Raw genomic sequence first — 19,807 nt, 5'->3', positions numbered from 1 at the left:
AAGTATCTCTTTTTTCTTAGACCTTTTCTCTGCTAGACAGTTGAGTGTCAGTGTGAGTTACAGGAGAAAGAGAAGTAGAATCCGTAGCAGATATGGAGGGATGAGGAAGGGTGTGTCCCCTCTGAGGACGTATCTACTCACGCCCCACAGGACCCACCCACTGCCCGGGAGTCTGGGAAGTGAAGCCTGCCATGGGCACCAGTGTAGCCAAAATCCGGGGTTCTCCTGAGAAAGATGAGGGGGTGATAGTGAGACCATCGAGCCGTCTCTGGGTAGCCTGCTTCCTCACAAAGTGGAAGGTATGTGTGATGCCGGCAGGCCATGTGGGGTGGTCCAGAAGGTGCTGGAGAGGAGAGTGGGCAGAAGACCACGTCAAACGGCCACTCTCTGAACACCTGCAGAGTGGCGTCTGTGTTGCCTCTGTGGAGGAGACAGGAAAGCAAAGCCAGGAAGGAGGACAGAAGGGTTTTTGTGTCTCGTTTCTCTTACAAAAAAAAAAGCCTGGCACAAATATTGGCATTTCCAAATAATGACGTTTGTCAGGGGTGGGTGGGTGTGTCTGTGTTCACGGTCTTCGTTTCTATTTTAGATTTTTCAAAATAAATAAAAAATAATCAGATACAAATATTCGTGTATAACTGTTTCCGTAATAGCAAAAAATTGAAAACCAAAGTGAACGTTATGGGTCAAATAGTTACACGAGGGATGGCCAGAACAGAACGTCATGGAGCCAGTGAATCGGCTTTGGCATGACTGCTAATGACGCGGTAAAGCTGCTCACAGAACAGTGGGAAACAGATAGAGCCCGTCATTGAGATCTTCCTGTTTACCAAGTGTGTCTGCATTTTGCTTTTGCCTGGAATTTTTTTTTAAACCTGCAAATCAGTACAGCGAAGCGTAGTAGTTAATTGCTGCGTTAAAAGATCACAGGGCAGCGTTCTCCTGTGTCGTCTAGCTGTTCTCTCTCCAGTCCCTGGTTTACGATCATAAAGCTTGTGTTTGTAAAGTGTCTTCAGCGTTGCACCCCCCCCGACCCCGCCCTGTTCCTCGGGGAGCTTAGTGTGGGACGTGAGGGGTTCCTTGCAAAGTGGGGTTCGTTGAGGTTGCACTGCAGCCCTTTCCAGGGCGCAGGAGTCTGGACCCTTCATGGGATCTGTGCCTCCTGCCTGGGTGCTCTGCACCAGGGGCGACAGCACCCAGAAGAGCCCATGCGTAGATGCTGCGCAGGGGGGACCCTGTGCCTTAGGGCCTGAGTGCGTGGCTCCGGAGCGCGGGCGGCCCCTGTGCCACGTGTTGTCAGGGAAGTCTCCTGTGATGACCGTGTGTTCCTCCCTGGGGACTGGTGACCTCCCAGCTCGTGCTTACCACAGTGTGCCAGTCAGCCATACATCCCCACCTCCATGCATAGAGTGCTCCTTCAGGTCTCCTCTGCAGGACAGGGGCGGGCCAGCCCTTGTGAGCCCAGCGAGAGCTGACTGCTTCCTGCGGAGCCTCAGCCGGGGCTGGGCCTCACACCAGGAAGGGCGGTGCTCATCCTCACTCTCAGCTCCCATGGAGCCTTCCTCCGCGGACCATACATGAACACAGGGTGGACAAGGTGCCCCATTCCCCGCCACTACCCCCCAGGCTCCACTGAGCAGCACACAGCAGATTCAGCCACCCTAGTGCCTCCCAGCACCGCACCTCCTTTCCCTGGAAGTCATGTGGCATTGATATGGCGGTCCCGCTGCCTAGGCCAGGCCCCCGAGACGGTCTAGTGGCCTACCCTCAGGGCCAGAGCACCACCGGTTGGTTCTGGACGAGTAGAGGACCACAGACAGGGCAAGGCAGGGGCAGGAGGGTCGATGTTTAAGGAAATCCAGGTATGTGCGCAGGTCAGGTGTTTGCTGTTGGACCTGGGTTTGTGAATTTTTAGCTGCTGAGTGTACGAATAGTGTTTTGTATGTTTAAATGCTGGGTCAACACCCATACCTGGACACAGGAAACCCAGAGAGCACGTGGGCCGGCTTAGTGAACAGGCGTGTGCGGACAAGGTGTGCTGTGAGCCTGGCAAGGGCAGGCCTGCATGGGACAGGGGCGAGGGGCACTGGACTTGGCTGAGTGACAGCACTCTGCCCCTGTCCACAGGTGACCTGAGCATCTCGGCCGAGCGTCTGAACGAGAAGCGATCGCCCAGTGACTTTGCCCTGTGGAAGGCCTCCAAGCCCGGGGAGCCATCCTGGCCAAGCCCCTGGGGAAAGGTGAGCAGGGCGTGGTGGGGCAGCCCACGGGGGCTGGCATGGCCCAGAGGGCAGCCCACAGGGGCTGGCACAGCCCAGAGCCTTTGCCCCAGGAAGGAGGCTGCCCCGCACGTGGAGGCCAGTGACCCCTGGGTCCAGACACCTGGCTGTTTCTGACTCTTTTCTCAGAGACTCTGAGTTTCAGGTGCTTCCCTTCCTGGGTCCTTGTTCCCCGTCTGCAGTGGGGTTGCCATCAGATTTGCTTCCTCTGAGGCCTCCAGGTCCTGATGAACTTTGGTTCTAAGTTGATATTACAGCTCCAGAAGGGGTGGGGTGCTGATATCTGCTTCCTGTGGAGGGTGGGCGGCTCTGGAGATCAAGACAGTCAGAGACCTCACGATTTGGCAAAGCCTCGGCTCTGTGGCTCCTGCTTTGAACTTTTCTTAATGAAAAAAAACTCCCTAATTGTTTCACAAACGGGCTGCATGTACCCCGTTGTGTAAAGCTTAAGGTTCGAGGACCCACGGCCTTGGGGTCAATAGGAGGTTTCAACTGGCTGGTAACTGGCTTGTCCGGCTTCCAGGGCCGCCCGGGCTGGCACATCGAATGCTCTGCCATGGCAGGCACCCTGCTGGGGGCCTCGATGGACATCCACGGCGGCGGCTTCGACCTCCGATTCCCACATCACGACAACGAGCTGGCACAGTCTGAGGTGAGGGGCCCGTGGCAGTGGGCGGGCCAGGGGTTGGTTACTGTAGCCTGGGGAAGTGCGATCTGCCTTCTCCGGCGAGTGAGTCCGTGGAGTCTAAGCTCTCCCTCAGCTGGATTTCCCACTGTCTCAGCCTGGCCTCTGGGAACAGGAGGCTGGCTGCGGGCCCCCCGGAGCCCACTACCCCCCCAGGGAGTGAGCCCGCATATGGCGTGTGTGGTGCAATGAGAGAGAGGCTGATGCACTAACAGCACCCTCCTACCCCCGCAGAGGCCCTTGACCCTCACCCCCCCTGCAGAGGTTCTTGACTGTCACCCCTGCCCCCCACAGAGGTCCTTGACCCTCATCTCCCCCACAGAGGCCCTTGACCCTCATCCCCCACAGAGACCCTCACCCCCCCCAACAGAGGCCCTCCCACCCACAGAGCCCACAGAGGCCTTCACACACACAAACACACACACAGCACACACACCCCCCCCGCCCCCCGCCACAGGCCTACTTCGAGAACGACTGCTGGGTCAGGTACTTCCTGCACACGGGCCACTTGACTATCGCAGGCTGCAAGATGTCCAAGTCCCTGAAGAACTTCATCACCATCCAGGACGCCTTGAGGAAGCACTCTGGTAGGCACCGGCTTCGGCCTATGAGGTGCACCTCCCTCCCTCCCGCGCACGCGGTCGCGGCAATTGTCTGGGCCAGTGAGGGATGGCTGTGGTGTCTCCTGCAGCACGACAGCTGCGACTGGCCTTCCTCATGCACTCCTGGAAGGACACGCTTGACTACTCGAGCAACACCATGGAGTCGGCCCTGCAGTACGAGAAGTTCATGAACGTGAGTGAGTCCTTCCCGAGCTGGGGGGCGGCCATGGGGTCAGCTGGGATGGGATCGTGGCCCCTTCCACTGCCCTGAGAACAGGGCCCAGGTGAAGGCAGCTAGACTGGGGAGGGAGGACCACAGAGCCACCATCGTTGTCCGTGTGCGACACCGCTCCTCCTGGCTTGTGCGTTCTGCTGACTTGAGTGTCGTTGCGGCTGAGATAGGAGCAGCTTTCTGTCTCAAGGGAGAACCTCAGCCTGTCTCTCTCAGCACTGTGTCATGTGGACACGCTGTGGGTTTTCACATTTACCTCCGTGAAACCACACCAACAGAGCAGCCCTCGAGCAGGTAGTTTTGGATGGGAAAGTAGGCTAAGTGCCATCTAACAGAGTTTTCTAACTTTAGGAGTTTTTCTTAACCGTGAAAGACCTCCTCCGCGCTCCCGTGGACGTGACCGGGCACTTTGAAAAGTGGGAAGAGGAAGAAGCCGAACTGAATAAAAAGTAAGGTGGGACTTTTCCTGGGGATTTGTTGGTGTGCTGTGCCCAGGCCGCTGTACTGTCCCTGGCGCTCTGCCTTTCGGGGTGGGGCGGGGGCAGTGGCACGGCCACATTCTCCTTAGAACTGTATGTGGAGTAGTGGGCTCCGATGGAAAAATCTGGGAACGCGTAGCGGCGATGGTTGCACAGCATGATGAACGTACTTGATGTCACTAAATCACACACGTAGAAGACACTGAAAACGGCAGGCGTCTTGTGTGTGTGCTCACCACAAGATAAGAAGCCTGTCGCTGAGTGCGTCACGTCTGCCACACGTTCTGGCTGCCAGCCCGTGCCATCCTGGGCATCGCCGTGGACTGTCGGGTCTAACGGCTCTCACTCCCTCCTCTTCCGCCAGCTTCTACAACAGGAAGGCAGCTGTGCACGAGGCACTCTGTGACAACGTGGATACTCGCACTGTCCTGGAGGAGATGCGGGCCCTGGTCAGCCAGTGCAACCACTACATGGCGGCCAGGAAGGCAGCCCGCAGGCGGCCCAACCGTGTCCTGCTGGAGAACATCGCCCTCTACCTCACATACCTGCTCAAGGTGAGGCCTGGGGCACCCCGGCCCCAGACATACACGGTCAGGGCGGGCCCAGGGCGGACCTAACTGGCCACTGCTGAAGGGGAGCCTCTGGTGGTGCTCAGTCTGCTGTCCAGCGCCAGATGGCCTTGGGGAAAGACAGGCACTGTGACTCCTTGTTTCCTGCCTGACACTTTATGGTTTAGAAGCACAGCCTGCGTAGCTGTTCCCTCATCTGAGTTACTTCGTTTCCTCACCTCAGTTTTTCTCTGCTCCCATCTTGGGATTTGAAGGCAGCACGGGAGCGAGGCCTTAAACACAGCCCATTCATGCCCCTGGCGCTGGGCACTCCGAAGCCTGGTGCAGCTAACTCCTGGGGCCTAGCAGGGGCTTGGGGCGACCTGCCTGTCTGCGAGGGGTGGGGGATTGCACAGGGCCGAGCAAGGGCTTAGGGTGACCTGCCTGTCTGCGGGGAGGGGGGCTGTACAGGGCCAAGGGGGGGCTTGAGGCAATTTGCCTGTCTACAGGGGTTTGCTGCACGGGCCAAGTGGGGGCTTGAGGCGACTATCCTGTCTGCAGGTGGGGCTGCATGGGCCGAGCAGGTAGCTCTGCACCTGGGCTTGTCTTAGGGGCAGGAGGGCGGTGAGCAGCTGCCCCCCATCTGGGTCCCAGCCTCTCAGCTCCATGTCTACCTGTCACTCCTGGAGTCTCTGCCGCCATGCCTGCACTCGGGGCAGCAGCACAGTTCACGGGCTGGGTCACAGCGTGTCACCTCAGTGCTTTTAATGGTCCTGCGTCTGAGTCCTGTTCTTTCTCTGCCTAGATCTTTGGGGCCATCGAAGAGGACAGCACTCTGGGCTTCCCTGTCGGAGGACGTGGGGCCAGCCTAAACGTGAGTACAATGAGTGGGGCCCCAAGAGGCCCCCCTGGCGTCGTCAGACCACCCTCTGACCGCCCCCGCAGCATCCCCACCCTGAGGTCGCTGCCCCAAGGGAAGTGGTGCCTCCATGAGGGTCTTCCCACCTTCTGCACACACTCCCCCATCCATGTCCTGGGGCTTCTACCCATGCTCTGGAGCTTCTCAGAATCTTGCCCCTCCTGTGTCCACCCTGTGAATATTTGGGGACCAGTGTTGCCCCCCACCCGCCTCGACACTGCAGACTGGCCTCAGTTCCAGCTCCCAGCATGTTATGAGTGAGGGGGGGCATCTACCTGGTCGGGTCGGCAGGGCTGAGCTGCCATCGTGCCGACGCCCTTCCTCATGAACTCTCAGGCAGGCAGCTTCTCTGCTGTCCTGTGTGTGTGTGTCGAGCCCCCCGTGGCCAGCCTGGGCAAGATGTATCCCCACCTGTGACTTGGTCCCGGAGTCTCATCTCACGGTATAGACTGACCTGAGGTCAGTGAGCGGTCTCACTGACAGGCACGTCGACATACAGAGCAGAGTTCATGCTGGCAGGGGATACCCCTGTCCCCCTCTGCCCCTGGGGATGCTGGCCCAGATCCTGCCGGGCACAGTCTGCTGTCCACCCACCTGCTGAGCAGAGCCTGCTGCTCCAGCACCGCTGCCCGGGGTCAGTCGGAAGGAGCTGGCTCTGAGCCTGGCAAGAGGCCATTCACCAGGGACAGGCGCATTCAGTCCCTCTCACGTGTTGGCTCCTCTGCTTCAGTTGGCTCGAGGGCAGACAACGGTGCTTTATGCAGGGCTTCTGGGGTATGTGACATCCATCTAGTATGACAGGTACACTTGAGTCTGTTACGACACACCCCTTCCTCCTGCCCTTGTCCGAGGCTCCTTTGTCATGTGGTTAGAAAGCACCTGTTAATACGTGTAACCACCATGCACAACAGGAACCATTCAAAGAAGGCAAAGCCGCCCCAGCATCCTGTTTTTCTAGATGCGGGTGTGCCCAGCAGTAGTGTCCCTGGCAGCACTGCCACCCCAGGGCCCTGCCGTGATGTGGGTGCTGAATATTGGTGGTTCCCTCAGAAAACCATCTGTTCTTCCCACAGCTCGAGGCTACGGTCATGCCATACCTACAGGCTTTGTCAGAATTCAGAGAAGGAGTGAGGAGAATCGCCAGAGAGAAAAAAGGTGAGGACCATCGCTCAGAGTGGGGCTCCTTCCTCCCGCAGGCTCCTTTGATGGGGGATCTCCACCAGGCACTCCTGATATTCGGGGCAGGACATTCTTGTTTGGGGGTGCCAACCTGTGCACTGTAGGGTGTTAACTGCACCCCTGGCCTCCACCCAATAGGTCCCAGCAGCCTGGCCACAACCGACGTCCCTGCAGGGCAGTTGAGGACCACTGATGTGACATCCTTCAGTTAGGGCTGCTAGGGGCCAGGGGCAGAGGATACACTGCGAGGTCGGGGCAAAGGACCATCAGCCTTGCTGTCTCACACCGTCTGTGCATTTGCAGTGGGCACGTGTCTCCCTGGTGACTCTCTGGGCTGGGTGCGTGGGAGCTGCTTTGTCCCTGCTTTTCAGTCGTGTTGATCGGAGAGCCCTGTGGAGGGGCGCGGTATGGCGGGCAGGGCCTCCGTGGTCACCTGCTCCTAGCATGGCTCTCTTGCTTTTTCCGAGGGCTTCTGAGGCAGGGGATGGGTGCCTTGAATGTGGGGTGTCACCCAGGAACACCCCACCTTCCGTACTCAGCCGTCCTTCACTCCTCAGGGTTCATATGCTCGTGTGTGTTTTACAACTGAAAATGCTGGTTCTGAATTTTGTCCTCAAGGCTAGTTTTAAGCCTGTTAAACATGGAGCTGTGCAGTATCGGACAGGCATCGCGTGCCTTCCCTGACCAGTTCTGAATGAGTCAACAACAGAAGCGGCTGCGACTGATGGGTACTGAGGACTTAGGGTGTGTTGGGCCCTCCTGATTGTATGAAAGGAAAGGAGCTGGGGTACTAGGGAGCTGGCCCAGCCAGTGGCAGCCTGGCCCCAAGTGCCACCTCGGCAGCTCCTAGGATGTGTCCTGTCATGGATTGAGTTGTGTCCCCAAAAAATATCTGTCAACTTGGCTAGGTCATGATTCCCTTGTGTGATTGTCTACCATTTTCTCTTCTGATGTGATTTCCCTATATGCTGCAAATCCTATCACTATGATGTAATAAGATGGGTTAGTGGCAGTTATATTGATGAGGTCTACAAGATTAGTAGTGTCTTAAGCCAATCTCTTTTGACATATAAAAGAGAGAGAAACGAGCAGAAACTTGGGGACCTCATACCACAAGAAAGCAGCACCGAAAGCAAAGCGTGTCCTTTGGACCTGAGGTTCCTTGCTGAGATGCTCCCAGACCAAGGGAAGACTGAGGACAAGAACCTTCCTCCAGAGCCGACAAAGAGAGAAAGCCTTCCCCTGGAGCTGGCGCCCTGGGTTCAGGCTTTTAGCCTGCTGGACTGTGAAAGAATGGACTTCTCTTTGTTGAGGCCACCCACTTGTGGTATTTCTGTTATAGCAGCACTAGATGACTGAGACAGAATTTGGTACCAGGAGTGGGGTGCTGCTCTAACAGGTACTTAAAATGTGGAAGCCGTGTTGAAACTGTGAATAAACAGCAGTGGCAGAGGACCCGTAGTAACCAGAGAACCGGCAGCAGCAGAGGGCTAATGGCAGCAGAGAAGCAACAACAGAATCAGGAGACCAGTGCAAGGCGGCACTGGAGCTGGCCAACGGAGCAAGAGAGCTGAGTGCCTGTGTGCAAGAGGCTTCCTGGTGGAGCAGGGGCCTTCAGGCACTTACTGGGGGAGCTACAGAGCTTTGGAACACTTGCCCCAGCAGGGCAGATGTGGGCGTGAGGCCTGAGGAGCTAAGAGGCCAAGAAACCAAGAAGCAGAAGCTGAAGAGACAAGGAACACAAGAAGCCAAGCCGCCTCAGTTGCAAAAGGTACGGCCTGGACCTCTGGGGTTTCAAGGGTGGAGCCGCGGCCTCTGGTGTTTCTAAGGGTGGAGTTGCCACTCAGATGGACTAGGAGAATGGTGCGCCTAAAGCCGAGGGAGCAGAGTTGCTGTCCCAGTGGGCCTGGAAGGCGGAACTGAGGCCCAGGGCCGAGGGGCCTCCACTCAGAATCCAGAGAGTGTGGCCAACACCCAGAGCCTGGAGGGCAGTGCTGTTGTGTAAATGGTCTCAGAGAACAGAGGGTTATTTTCAAGGCTTGCAGGACTAATGTAATGTCTTCTTCCTTGCTTGGTGCCCGCTAGTCCTTTCCCTCCCGTTTCTCCCGTTTGTAATGGAGATGTCTACCTTGGGCCCGTTCTGCCATCGTACCTTTGGAAGCAGATAACTTGTAGTCTAGATTTCACAGTAAGGAAGAATTTTTGGATTTTGGACTTGGAGGAGATGATTTAAGACTTTTGCTATAATACGATGTGGTGAATATGTTTTACATGTAGCAAGGACATGAATTTGGGGGGCCAAAGGTGGAGAGTCATGGGTTGAGTTGTGTCCCCAAAGGTATCTGTGAGCTTGGCTAGCTCATAGTTCCCTTGTTTGAGTGTGTGATTGTGTGCCATTTTAGCTTCTGACGTGATTTCTCCATACGTTGGAAACCCTGTCACTGTGGTGTGATAAGCTCGATTGTTGTTGTTGTCAGGTGCCGTCAAGTCGGTTCCGACTCGTGGTGACCCTGTATACCATAGAACGAGACACTGCCCGGCCCTGCGCCACCCTTACAATTGTTGTGATGCTTGAGCCCATTGTTGCAGCCACTGTGTCAGGCCATCTCGTGAAGGTCTTTCCCTCTTTTCTGCTGACTCTGTCCGCATGACGTCCTTCTCCAGGGGCTGATCCCTCCTGACAACACGTCCAAAGTCTGTAAGACGCAGTCTCGCCATCCTTGCTTCTAAGGAACATTCTGGTTGTACTTCTTCCAAGACAGATTTGTTCATGCTTTTGGCAGTCCATGGCATGTCTGATATTCTTCACCAGCACCACAATTTAAAGGCATCACATCCTCTTTGGCCTTCCTTATTCATTGTCCAGCTTTCACGTGCATGTGATGTGATTGAAAATACCATGGCTTGGGTCAGGTGCACCTTAGTCTTCAAGGTGACATCTTTGCTTTTCAACAGTTTAAAGAGGTCCTTTTTCTTTTTTGCAGCAGCAGATTTACCCAATGCAATGTGACTTTTGATTTCTTGACTGCTGCGGATTTCTTGATTGTGGATCTGAGTAAAATGACATCCTTGACAACTTCAGTCTTTTCTCCATTTATCATGATGTGGCTCACTGGTCCAGTTGGGAGGATTTCTGTTTTCTTTATGTTGAGGTACGATCCATACTGAAGGCAGTGGTCTTTGATTTTCATTAGTAAGTGCTTCAAGTCCTCTTGAAGATGGATTAGCAGCAGTTATATTGATGAGATCTGCAGGATTAGTAGTGTCTTAAGCCAATCTCTTTAGAGATATAAAAGACAGAAGTGAGCAGAGAGACTTGGGGACGTCATACCACCAAGAAAGCAGCGCCGGGAGCAAAGTGCATCCTTGTGGACCTGAGGTTCCTGTGCTGAGATGCTCCCAGACCAAGGGAAGATTGAGGACAAGGACCTTCCCCTGGAGCTGGCGCCCTGGCTTTGGACTTCTAACCTACTGGACTGTGAGAGAGTAGACTCCTCTTAGTTGAGGCCATCCACTTGTGGTATTTCTGTTATGGCAGCACTAGGTAACTAAGACATGTCCCCTCCCCAGCGGCTTCTGTGCTGGTGGGACATCACACCTGGAGTCTCTGCAGTCTGCTGCCAGAGTCTGGGAGCAGGTCAGAGGGGAAGCCAGTCCGGCTGGATGGTGTCCTCCCTGGGGGGCAGGAAGGGGGGCGCAGGAGAGACTCGTAGCTGGCATGGCGCCAGGGTGGTGGTCCGGGAGCCCCGCTGGGCAAAGTGGCACCGGACTTCACCTTGTGGAGGAATCAGTAGGCCCTGCCCAGTGAAGGCAGTTGGAGTGCTTGGGAAAGGGGGTTCTGGGCTGTTCTGGGGAAGGGGGCAGCAGAGCCAGAGGCCTGAGCGTGTGAGAGCCGTGAGCTGTGGCTCCATAGGTTGGAAGTTGGAGTGCAGGTGTAAGCTGAGACCATTGGGGCTGGCGGTGAGAGGCCACTCTGCGCCCTGGGTTGGGAGCTTGACTCCACAGTTCACCAAAGCTGTGGGTTTTAAGCCAGTGAGTGCTGGACTCTTAGATTTGATTGAACAGACACAGTCCTATTGGTTGGGCCCACCCTCCTTTCCTTGTCTATCTGTCTTACCGTGGTGGCTTGTGTGTTGCTGTGATGCTGGAAGCTATGCCGCCAGTATCTGAAGTACCAGCAGGGTCACCCATGGTGGGCAGGTTTCAGAGGAGTTTACAGACTAGGAAGAAAGGCCTGGCGATGTTCTGAAAACCAGCCAGTGAAAACCCTATGGATCACAGCAGAACATTGTCCGATACAGCGCTGGAAGATGAGCCCCCAGACCGGAAGGCCCTCAGCATACACTGCAGCCACAAGCATGGACTCGAGCACATGAGAGACCGTGAAGATGGCGCAGGACTGGGCGGTGTTTCCTTCTGTGTGCACAGGGGCACTGTGAGGCCAGGTCAACTCAATAGCAGCTACAACAACAGCGATGGGTGGTGAGCCTTTCCTCTTGACCACCGACACCTCGCCACTCTGAAGCCCCCCGCGCATGACTGGAGACCGTCTGGCCAACGTTGAGGGCCTGTCTGATGGCCATGGGCAGCTGCTCTTGGGCTCACCTGGCGCTTCACTCTTCTGGGGACTCAGGTGTGTACTTCCCTCACCATTTCCCAGGGGTGACTGTTACGTCCTTAAATTGTGTCCTTCCTCCTGAGTCCCTAGGACTCTTCAAAACTCATAGCTGGTGACCTTTTTAAGACCTCACCTGGCTGATGGAGAGGGTGGGCAGGAGAGTAGGTGGAGAAGAAAGCCCACCTAATGTACTCAGAAGCTTTCAAAATAAAACCTAGAGAGAGAGTTGAGCTGTGCAGACAAGACCAAGTCTTGATGTGGGGTGATGGGGCGGTGCCTCAACTCTGCGGAGCGGGCCCAGAGGGCCATGTGGACCAGAGGGGCGCTGGATCAGACATGCAGCTCCCCCAGGGAGCTTAGTGGGGCAGGAGCCGTCCAGTCTGTGAGTCTGCCCAGGTGGGGCTGGCCGGTGCCCACCTGCAGGGAGGAAGTGTCCTGATGGCAATAACAAAAGCTGGCTGGCTTTCCTTCCAAAATAGTGTGTGCCCCTGAGGGCAACAACTGGCCTATGAGCCATGCCCAGGTTGGCCCCTCCTCAGCGCTGGACCTGAAGGGCTTCCTGTTCAGGCCCAAAGACCACACATCTTTGCTCCCTGCCTGTCTGAGGCATCAGTGGAGCCAACAGGCCAGACTGGACATGGGAGTCCTTGTGCGGAGCCCAGCCCAGCTCTGGGGCTGCATGGTGAGGACCGGCTGGGGCACCGTGGCCCCCACCAATCTACTGCCAGGGCGCAGAGTCACTGGAGTGCACATCCCCATCCTGGTCTTTGCCCCACCACATCTGACATTTCCACCACCGGACTGGGCAGGCCTCAGGGAGAGACACTGGGAGCTGGGGGAACGCCCGGGGCTGCGCTTGACAACCACACCCTTTACTCCTCGAGTTCTGGCTCTCAGGGGCGAAGCCTTTGGAGCTACCGTGTCCCGGCTCTCTGCTCTGAGACCCGAGAAGCCCCTGGCCCCAAGCATGCACTGGCGACTGGCCCCATGTGGCTCTCAGCAGCCGTCCCACCCGGCCGCTCAGTGGGATGGAAAGTGTCTCAGACCCCAGCTGGGTCCTGGACTGACAGCCTGCCCACGTCTTTCAGACTTGCCGTCCAGGCCGGTGGAAGCAGTGGCCTCTCAGTGCCCAGACCCTTCTCTGGAGTGACCCGGGTGCTTGGGTGGTTTGTGAGACTCATTCTGAGTGGTAAAATCAGTTTTCCAGGTGGAAAAATGTCATAGTAGGGGTGTTTAACTTCTAACTTCACAAGGGGGAGAGAGAATCACCATCAGCGCAAAGCTGATTTCTGTGAGGTGAAGGTCAGACATAACTCCTCTCTCCAACCTTTTTAGTAATCCTGTCACCGACTATCCCTCCCACAGCACTCTCTCCTTCCCTGTGGGGTTCAATAAATGGCTACAATGGCCGTGCAGAACTCGCAGACCACGCTTACAGTTACGGGGTTTATTAGGGCAGTAGCAGGTTACAATTCAGGATACAGTTCTTCTATCAGGACAGCCTCTTCTCAGCACAGCAGGCCTCTTTTTGGCCCTTGGCCCCTTAGCCCGGCCTCCACCCTTCTTGGGCAAGTGTTACAAAGCTCTTTAGCTCTACCAAGAAGTGTCCAGAGGCACCTGCCCTGCCAGTAAGCCTTGACCCAAGGGCACTCAGCTCTCTTACTCCACGGGTTGGCAAGAGCTCACTACACCATCTCACACCCGTCTCTTCTTGGTAGTAGTGAGGCCCTACTTTCTGCCTCTGGGATGGCTCATTTTAAGCCTAGTGAGATGGCAAAACTGACCAATTCCCTGGTTAGGGTTCCATATACCTTATTTGCATGGTCCCGCCACCACAAGGGTGCCGTGTGCCTTATCTGCATGGTCCCGCCCCCACAAGGGTGCCGTGTACCTTATTTGCATTAGCAGCAAGCTGTCCAATCCCCTTGATGGGCCACAAGCACCTTATTTGCATCGTCCCACCCAGTCATTGTGTGGGGTCACAAAGATGATGTCTAGAAGGGCCGTATCAAGTACTCACTGCACCATTCCAGGACAAACCAGGCCCCGGCCTGCTCGCCATCCCCCGCTCTGGGTAGCCCTGAATCACCTGTCCCTCCTCACACCCCCAGGACTGTTCTCTAGGCGTGTGCACGTTTGCCTCCTCCGGAGAGTGAGGGTTCCAGCTGGGAGGCTCAGGGACTGCCTGTGGTGTGGCTGCCGATCAGGCATCTGCTGCGGCCTCAGGCCTTGGCCGGCGCGGCATCAGTCTGGTGGGGGGACAGGCGTTGGCCGCTGAGGGGCCTCCTTCTGGTCAGTTGTGAGGTTGCTCTGCTCCCTCAGGTGTCCTTGGAGCTCGGCAGCCCTGTCCCTGGCGGCACGTGCTGGTGGCCTTGGGCCTGTGTTCTGACAGCCTTCTCCCTCTGTCCCCAGTTCCTGAGGTCCTGCAGCTCTGTGATGCCCTGAGGGATGACATCCTGCCTGAGCTTGGGGTCCGGCTGGAAGACCATGAAGGTGCTGTGAGCATCCAGGGTATCTTGGGGCGTGTGGGGGTCAGTCTAAGAGCACGTGCACTTTGTATTGATCAACGTTACCCACGTGGTGCCCCCAGGTGGGGGCCTGTCTGCCCAGAACCCTGCCCCACTCTCTCCGGCCTGCCAGGCAGGGTATCGCCTGTGTTCTTAAATGTTCAGACGACACAGGGTCTTAGGTCCTGATTAGCAAGGCCTTCCCATCAGAGTCACAACACCTTCTCCTTCCTGGACTTCTGTGCTGGCCTCTCTGTTAACTGTTTGCTTCTGCTGGAATTCATTTTGTCTGTGTGCAAGCAGTAAGGCAGGGACTGCAGCCTGCTTGTTTCAGGGGCCTGTCCAGTTCTCCCAGTTGGGGGAGGGTCCCCTGAGCCCTAGGCCCCTTCGGGTGCAGCCCGTGGACATGAGGATGTGGGTAGGCCCTGCCCAGCGGGGGGTGGGCTTCTGGGAGCCTCAGCATGGTCCAACCAGCTGTTTGTTGTGCAGGACTGCCCACTGTAGTCAAGCTGGTGGACAGAGAGACCTTGTTAAAGGAGAGAGAAGAGAAGAAGAAGGTGAGTCATATCAGTGACTTCACCTTGGTGTTTATTGAAAACGTGAAAGCATTTGGGGTTTGTATACTTCGTGTTTTAAAAATCCGTGTTTATACTCCAGTTAAAATCTCAGTATTTATAAACGTCCGAGAGCAAAATTAAGACAGAGAAGTTAACTAGATAGGTGCTGTCTCGGTGATTTGGTAAAAAAAACTAAGGATCTGTTTGTAAAAAACTATCCCCTGAGTTGTGGTGAAAATCAGCAGCCTTTAGTGATCCGTGAGGCACATCTGGGCACCCCTCCCTCTGAGCTGAGGCCGTGATCTCCCCTGAGCCTCCTCTCCCAGTGCAGCCTCCACCCTGCCCTGCGCAGCTACTTCAGTCATATCCCCAAGTACTCACTTCCCCCTTTCTTGGTTCCATTTTTTGTTGGAGCCTCAACTTTTATCAAATACTCTGTGTGCCAGGAACCAGTCCCTGGGTGGTGCAGTTAACCGCTTGGCTGCTAACTGATGGTTAGAGGTTCAAGTCTACCCAAAGGTACCTTGGAGGAAAGGCCTGGCAATCTACTTCTAGAAAATCAGCCACTGAAACCCTGTGGAGCACAGTTCGACTCTGATGTAACATGGGGTCCTCGTGAGTCAGGATCAACTCAGCGTCAGCTGGGCGGGTTCTGGAACCAGGGTTCAGGGCCCAGGCATGATGCAGGGGCAAGTCCCCCCGCTCGGGACCTCAGCATCCAGTGGAGAGAAGAACGGGTGACAATGCACAACCGGCGTCAGCGTACCAGGGTGCAGCCCCACAAGGCACCCCACGGAGACGAGGCAGCTGAGCAGCCCCCAGCTCCCAGCCTGCAGCTTCACCATCTCTGCAGAGGGACCCACAAACCCTCTCTGGCCCCAAAACTTGCTGTGCCCCAGACCCCAGTGTGCAGCTGCTACGTGACAGCTCCACTTAGCAGTGAGCCCCCAGAAGCTGTGATGCCAGAAGTGATTCTCAAGTCCCCAGCCTGGTCCCCCCATATCTGTACCCAGCGACTCAGTCCCAGCTCGAGGCAGCCTCGGGACGTCCCCTGCCTCGCTGCCCACTGGCTGCCAGCCTCCTGCTTCCTCTCCAGCCTCCTGGAACCCTTTCTCAGCCGCTGAGTGATCTGACAGGTCCCTTCCCCCCAACTCAAGCCCACAGTCCTCCCTGACCCATGAGGCCAGTGTGACCCAGCACCGCTGACCTCAGCCCCTACCCTGGTGGCCCCTCCTCGGCGGGTCCTTGCTCCTTCCCCTGTCACCGTGACCTCTTGGAGATGGTTCCCATCCCATGATGTAGCCATCTCTCAGGCCAGCTCATTGCCCTGGTCTGCATCTCTTTAACCTCCACGTTTGCTCTTCTGTCTGTTTACCGAGCCCCACCCCCCTCTGCCTCCCGCCCCTGCTTCCTGCACCTGTGTCTGCTTGGCAGCTCCTCCTGGAATGCCAGGCTTATCTTCTGAGGGCCCCACAGCCCCTCAGCACAGGGCCATTCAGCACCGTCCACAGGGTTGGCTGGTTAGACTCTGCAGTCGAGCCAGGCCTGGAGCACAGTGGAGGGGCCGGGCAGCCTGTCTCACTGGCCTGTGCTGCTCTCCTAGGGAGAGGAGGAGAAGAGAAAGAAGAAGGAGGAGGCTGCCAGGAAAAAGCAGGAACAAGAGGTAATGCCCAAGGGGTTGTTTTGGGTGAGGGTGCTCCTGGGCAGAAATATAGGCTCAGACTCCACGCTCATGCCTACCCGTGCTCTGCTGGGCACCCTCTGGGCTGTGGGGTCCTCACAGGGGAACCCTGCTGCCTTCTGATCCACCCGCAGACACTGCAGGCACCCTGTGGGGAGCCCAGGGTGAGGAGGGGTCCCAGCTAGGGGGCACTGGGCGACCTTTGATGGCGCACAAGATGGAGACAGTGTCTGTGTGTGGCGCGGTGCTGCGGTGACCATTCCCGTAGCAGCCTCCCAGCTGTCCCTTAGGAGGAGCGCCGGCTATAGTTTCAGTCACCCTCCTCTGGTTCCCCTTGCCCCTGCTGTGCTCTCTCCGCGTCTCAGCACCCCGAGAGTGAGGGCTGGCAGTGGGTGGGTGATGGTGGTGGTCCCTCTCCCCGTCTCAGCACCCCGCTGGCGGTGGGTGGGTGATGTTGGCGCTGCCAAGTGTGAGCACCATTTCTTCCGTGCATCCCAGGAAGCAAAGCTAGCAAGGATGAGGATCCCGCCCAGGGAGATGTTCCTGTCAGAGAGTGACAAATACTCCAAGTTCGACAACACTGTAAGAGTTACTTTTCTTCTTTAGGACTTTGTAGGGCCATGTTAGGCTGGGGCGGCCGAACCCTCAACCTGGGGCAGGTGGAGCCCCATTTGAGTGAGTTTCAGGGAAGGCCATTCACCTGAAGCCACATTAGGCTTCATGCTCTCATCGCACACCCAGCCGCCTGCCCGAAGTGCCAGGGCTGCCCCAGAGCAGCCCCCTGCCCAAAGTTCCAAGGCTACCCCAGAGTAGCCCCCTGCCTGAGGTACCCAGGCTGTCCTGGGGCTGACGGGCATCCGTGCTCCCATCTCCTTTCCCAGGGCTGATAGCCATCCATGCTCCTCCCCTCCCTCCCAGGGCTGATGGGCGTCCGTGCTCCCCTGTCCTTTCCTGGGGCTGATGGGTAACCATGCTCCCCTCCTCCCTCCTGGGGCTGATAGCTGTCCATGCTGCCTTCCTGGGGCTGGTGCCTTGTGGTGACACACGTTCCACCTCTGTCCCCCAGGGCCTGCCCACACATGACACCGAGGGCAGGGAGCTCAGCAAAGGCCAGGCCAAGAAGCTGAAGAAGCTCTTTGAGGCACAGGAGAAGCTCCACCAGGAGTACCTGCAGACGATGCAGAACGGAAGTGTGGAGTGAGCAGAAGTGGGGGCCCGTACACCACACCTCCTGGTGACAGGCCTGTGTACCACCACGTTTACGCTCGTCTTCGAGCCCTGTGTGAAGGACCTGCCCCTGCAAACCCATGTCCCCATGGCTCGGCAACGTGGGCAATAAATCCTTCTAAACATGAGGCCCGACCCTCTCTGCCATCTGCCCTGCTCGCTCAGCCCTTCGCGGGCCTGTGGCCAGCTGCGCCGTGTGGTCAGCAGATCACTGCGGGTGCCCGGAGCCCAGGCCCAGGGCCTCTCCTCCCACGCTGGTGGCTGTCGGCTAATCCCTGGTGTCTGGGCACATTAGGAGGCATTCTAGTCGGAAAAAGACCGGCTCAGACTGCAGAACCCACTGGCGCCCCAAACAAAAGCTGCTTGTCTCCCTCCGTGCTGCTCGTGACTAAATCCGAGTCAGCATTCAGGCGGCAGCAAAGGGCGGCTCAGCAGGACGGCCCCTGGCGAGCTGCCCAGGACCACCGTGAGTGCCGGTGGGGCCAGGAGCGTCACAGCCCGTGGTTGAGACGAGAGTCTGCGTGTTCTCGGGGCTGGGGTGTGCCCTTACCACGCTGCTCATGCACTTTTACCCCTGCAGGTTAACAGTCCCCACCCCCACCCTTGACTGAGGAGGGTGTGGCTGTGAGAGCTGGGTACCAGGCAGGACGCCCTCAAGACAAGGATCACATGGGAACACTTCACTGGTGTGGGCCAGTTGGGTTGGGAAGCACCCGTGGCATTCATACTTAGAGAACAGAATTGGGAAGCGACATGACCTTGGGGGCTATTTGGCATCTCTGGTGTGACTACAGCTGTCCTCTGCTCACACCGCTTGTGGGGCACCATCCTTCCAGGACACTGACAGGCACGCAAGTGAGAGAGGCTGCATTAGAGGAGCCAGAAAGGGGGACCTCCTCAGTGCCCATTGGTGGGCACAGGTGGGCTCAGGGACATCCATACCATGTACACAGCACAGTGCAGTTGCGGTGCTAAAAGAGGAATGAGGCCAGTCAGGAAGATGTCCCCAAAACAGTGAAACAGCCTTGTCCCGCTGGCCTGTTGCTGCAAAACAAACCACCCCAAAACCAAGTGGCTGAAAATGGCAGTCTTGTTACTGTAGACTCTGACAGGCCTGGCTCAGGGCCCTGCAGGCAGTTGCTGTCATTCAGGCTGGCATTGGAGTCACCTGAAGATGGGCACGCCCTACCTGGGTCAGGGCTGGGAAGGCCTGGGCAGCCCAGTGCTTCCTCACCAAGCGCTACCTCCAGCACAGTGGCATCAGGGGAGCCACGCTGCTTCCTTGCAGCCCAGAGCTCCGATGGCGCATGCGCAGGAGAAAGAGCAGGAAGAAGGCTGTGTGACCTTTGGGGTCTAACCTCATAAGTCATAGAGCGTGACTTCCACCCAGCTGTTCGTGGAAGCCCATCCACGTGTGAGGGGAGGGAACACACACCCCACCTGTCGGGGAATGCGAGGTTCCAGCATAGGGTTGGGACTGGGAACAGAGCTGAAGCTGTGTGGGAAAGCACACTCAGCCAGGAGACAAGGCCAAAGTGGTAACCCGCCCACACAGAAGAACAGCTGACCTGAGGGACTGGCACACAGCTTTTGCCTTCAGTGACTGTTGATTCTAAGGTAAAGATGTGCACACGAGGTCCTGGTGGCGTAAACGGTTCATGCTCAGCTGGTAACCAAAAGGTTGGCGGCTCGAACCCACCCGGCAGCTCCTCAGAAAGAACAGGCCAAGTGACCTGCTTCTGTAAAGAGTACAACCGAGAAGAGCCTGTGGAACCCCTGTAGTCTGCGACACACCGGGTCTCCTGAGTCACAATCCACATTGCCAACAACAAAAGCATGCACAGGATCAAACTTGATTCAACAGTTTCGTTGTTGCTAGTGTTGGGATTGCTATTTTCAAACAGTACATTGTGGGACAAAGGAAGTAAGTATGTTGGTGTCAGCCATCAAGATTTTAACATCAGAGAAGGGCAAGTATAACACCAAAGGCATCAAGGAGGAACACCGTACCGTTAGATGTGAAGACACTAAGGCAGAACGCCGTACCGTTCAGTGTGAAGACACTGAGGAAGAACGCCACACCATTCAGTGTGAAGACACTAAGGAAGAACACCGTACCATTCAGTGTGAAGACACTAAGAACACCGAACCATTCAGTGTGAAGACACTAAGGCAGAATGCCGAACCGTTCGGTGTGAAGACACTAAGGAAGAACACCGTACCATTCAGTGTGAAGACACTAAGGAAGAACGCCACACCATTCAGTGTGAAGACACTAAGAACACCGAACCGTT

General features: G+C 56.7%; 1 protein-coding gene across 8 annotated transcripts in view; it reads left to right on the top strand.

The window, feature by feature from the left end:
- Positions 1-17,641, top strand: part of CARS1 (cysteinyl-tRNA synthetase 1) — a 108,003-nt gene extending 90,362 nt beyond the window's left edge. For 6 of the 8 annotated variants that reach the window (XM_064287592.1, XM_064287590.1, XM_064287591.1 and 3 more), the window contains 13 exons: positions 2,128-2,240; positions 2,803-2,931; positions 3,422-3,551; positions 3,656-3,759; positions 4,150-4,247; positions 4,642-4,831; positions 5,631-5,699; positions 6,818-6,899; positions 13,954-14,034; positions 14,538-14,662; positions 16,209-16,268; positions 16,785-16,868; positions 17,353-17,641. In XM_064287592.1, coding sequence (XP_064143662.1) covers positions 2,128-2,240; positions 2,803-2,931; positions 3,422-3,551; positions 3,656-3,759; positions 4,150-4,247; positions 4,642-4,831; positions 5,631-5,699; positions 6,818-6,899; positions 13,954-14,034; positions 14,538-14,662; positions 16,209-16,268; positions 16,785-16,868; positions 17,353-17,487 — 1,400 coding nt within the window. In that variant the 3' untranslated portion in view covers positions 17,488-17,641. The remainder of the gene's footprint in view (positions 1-2,127; positions 2,241-2,802; positions 2,932-3,421; positions 3,552-3,655; positions 3,760-4,149; positions 4,248-4,641; positions 4,832-5,630; positions 5,700-6,817; positions 6,900-13,953; positions 14,035-14,537; positions 14,663-16,208; positions 16,269-16,784; positions 16,869-17,352) is intronic. The other 2 variants (XM_010601917.3, XM_010601918.3) reach the window with 1 other exon arrangement.
- The last annotated feature ends 2,166 nt before the right edge of the window (positions 17,642-19,807 follow it).

This window comes from Loxodonta africana, chromosome 7 (genome assembly GCF_030014295.1).
Source record: "Loxodonta africana isolate mLoxAfr1 chromosome 7, mLoxAfr1.hap2, whole genome shotgun sequence".
Lineage (NCBI taxonomy): Eukaryota > Metazoa > Chordata > Mammalia > Proboscidea > Elephantidae > Loxodonta > Loxodonta africana.
This window is presented reverse-complemented; position numbering and strand designations above follow the sequence as displayed.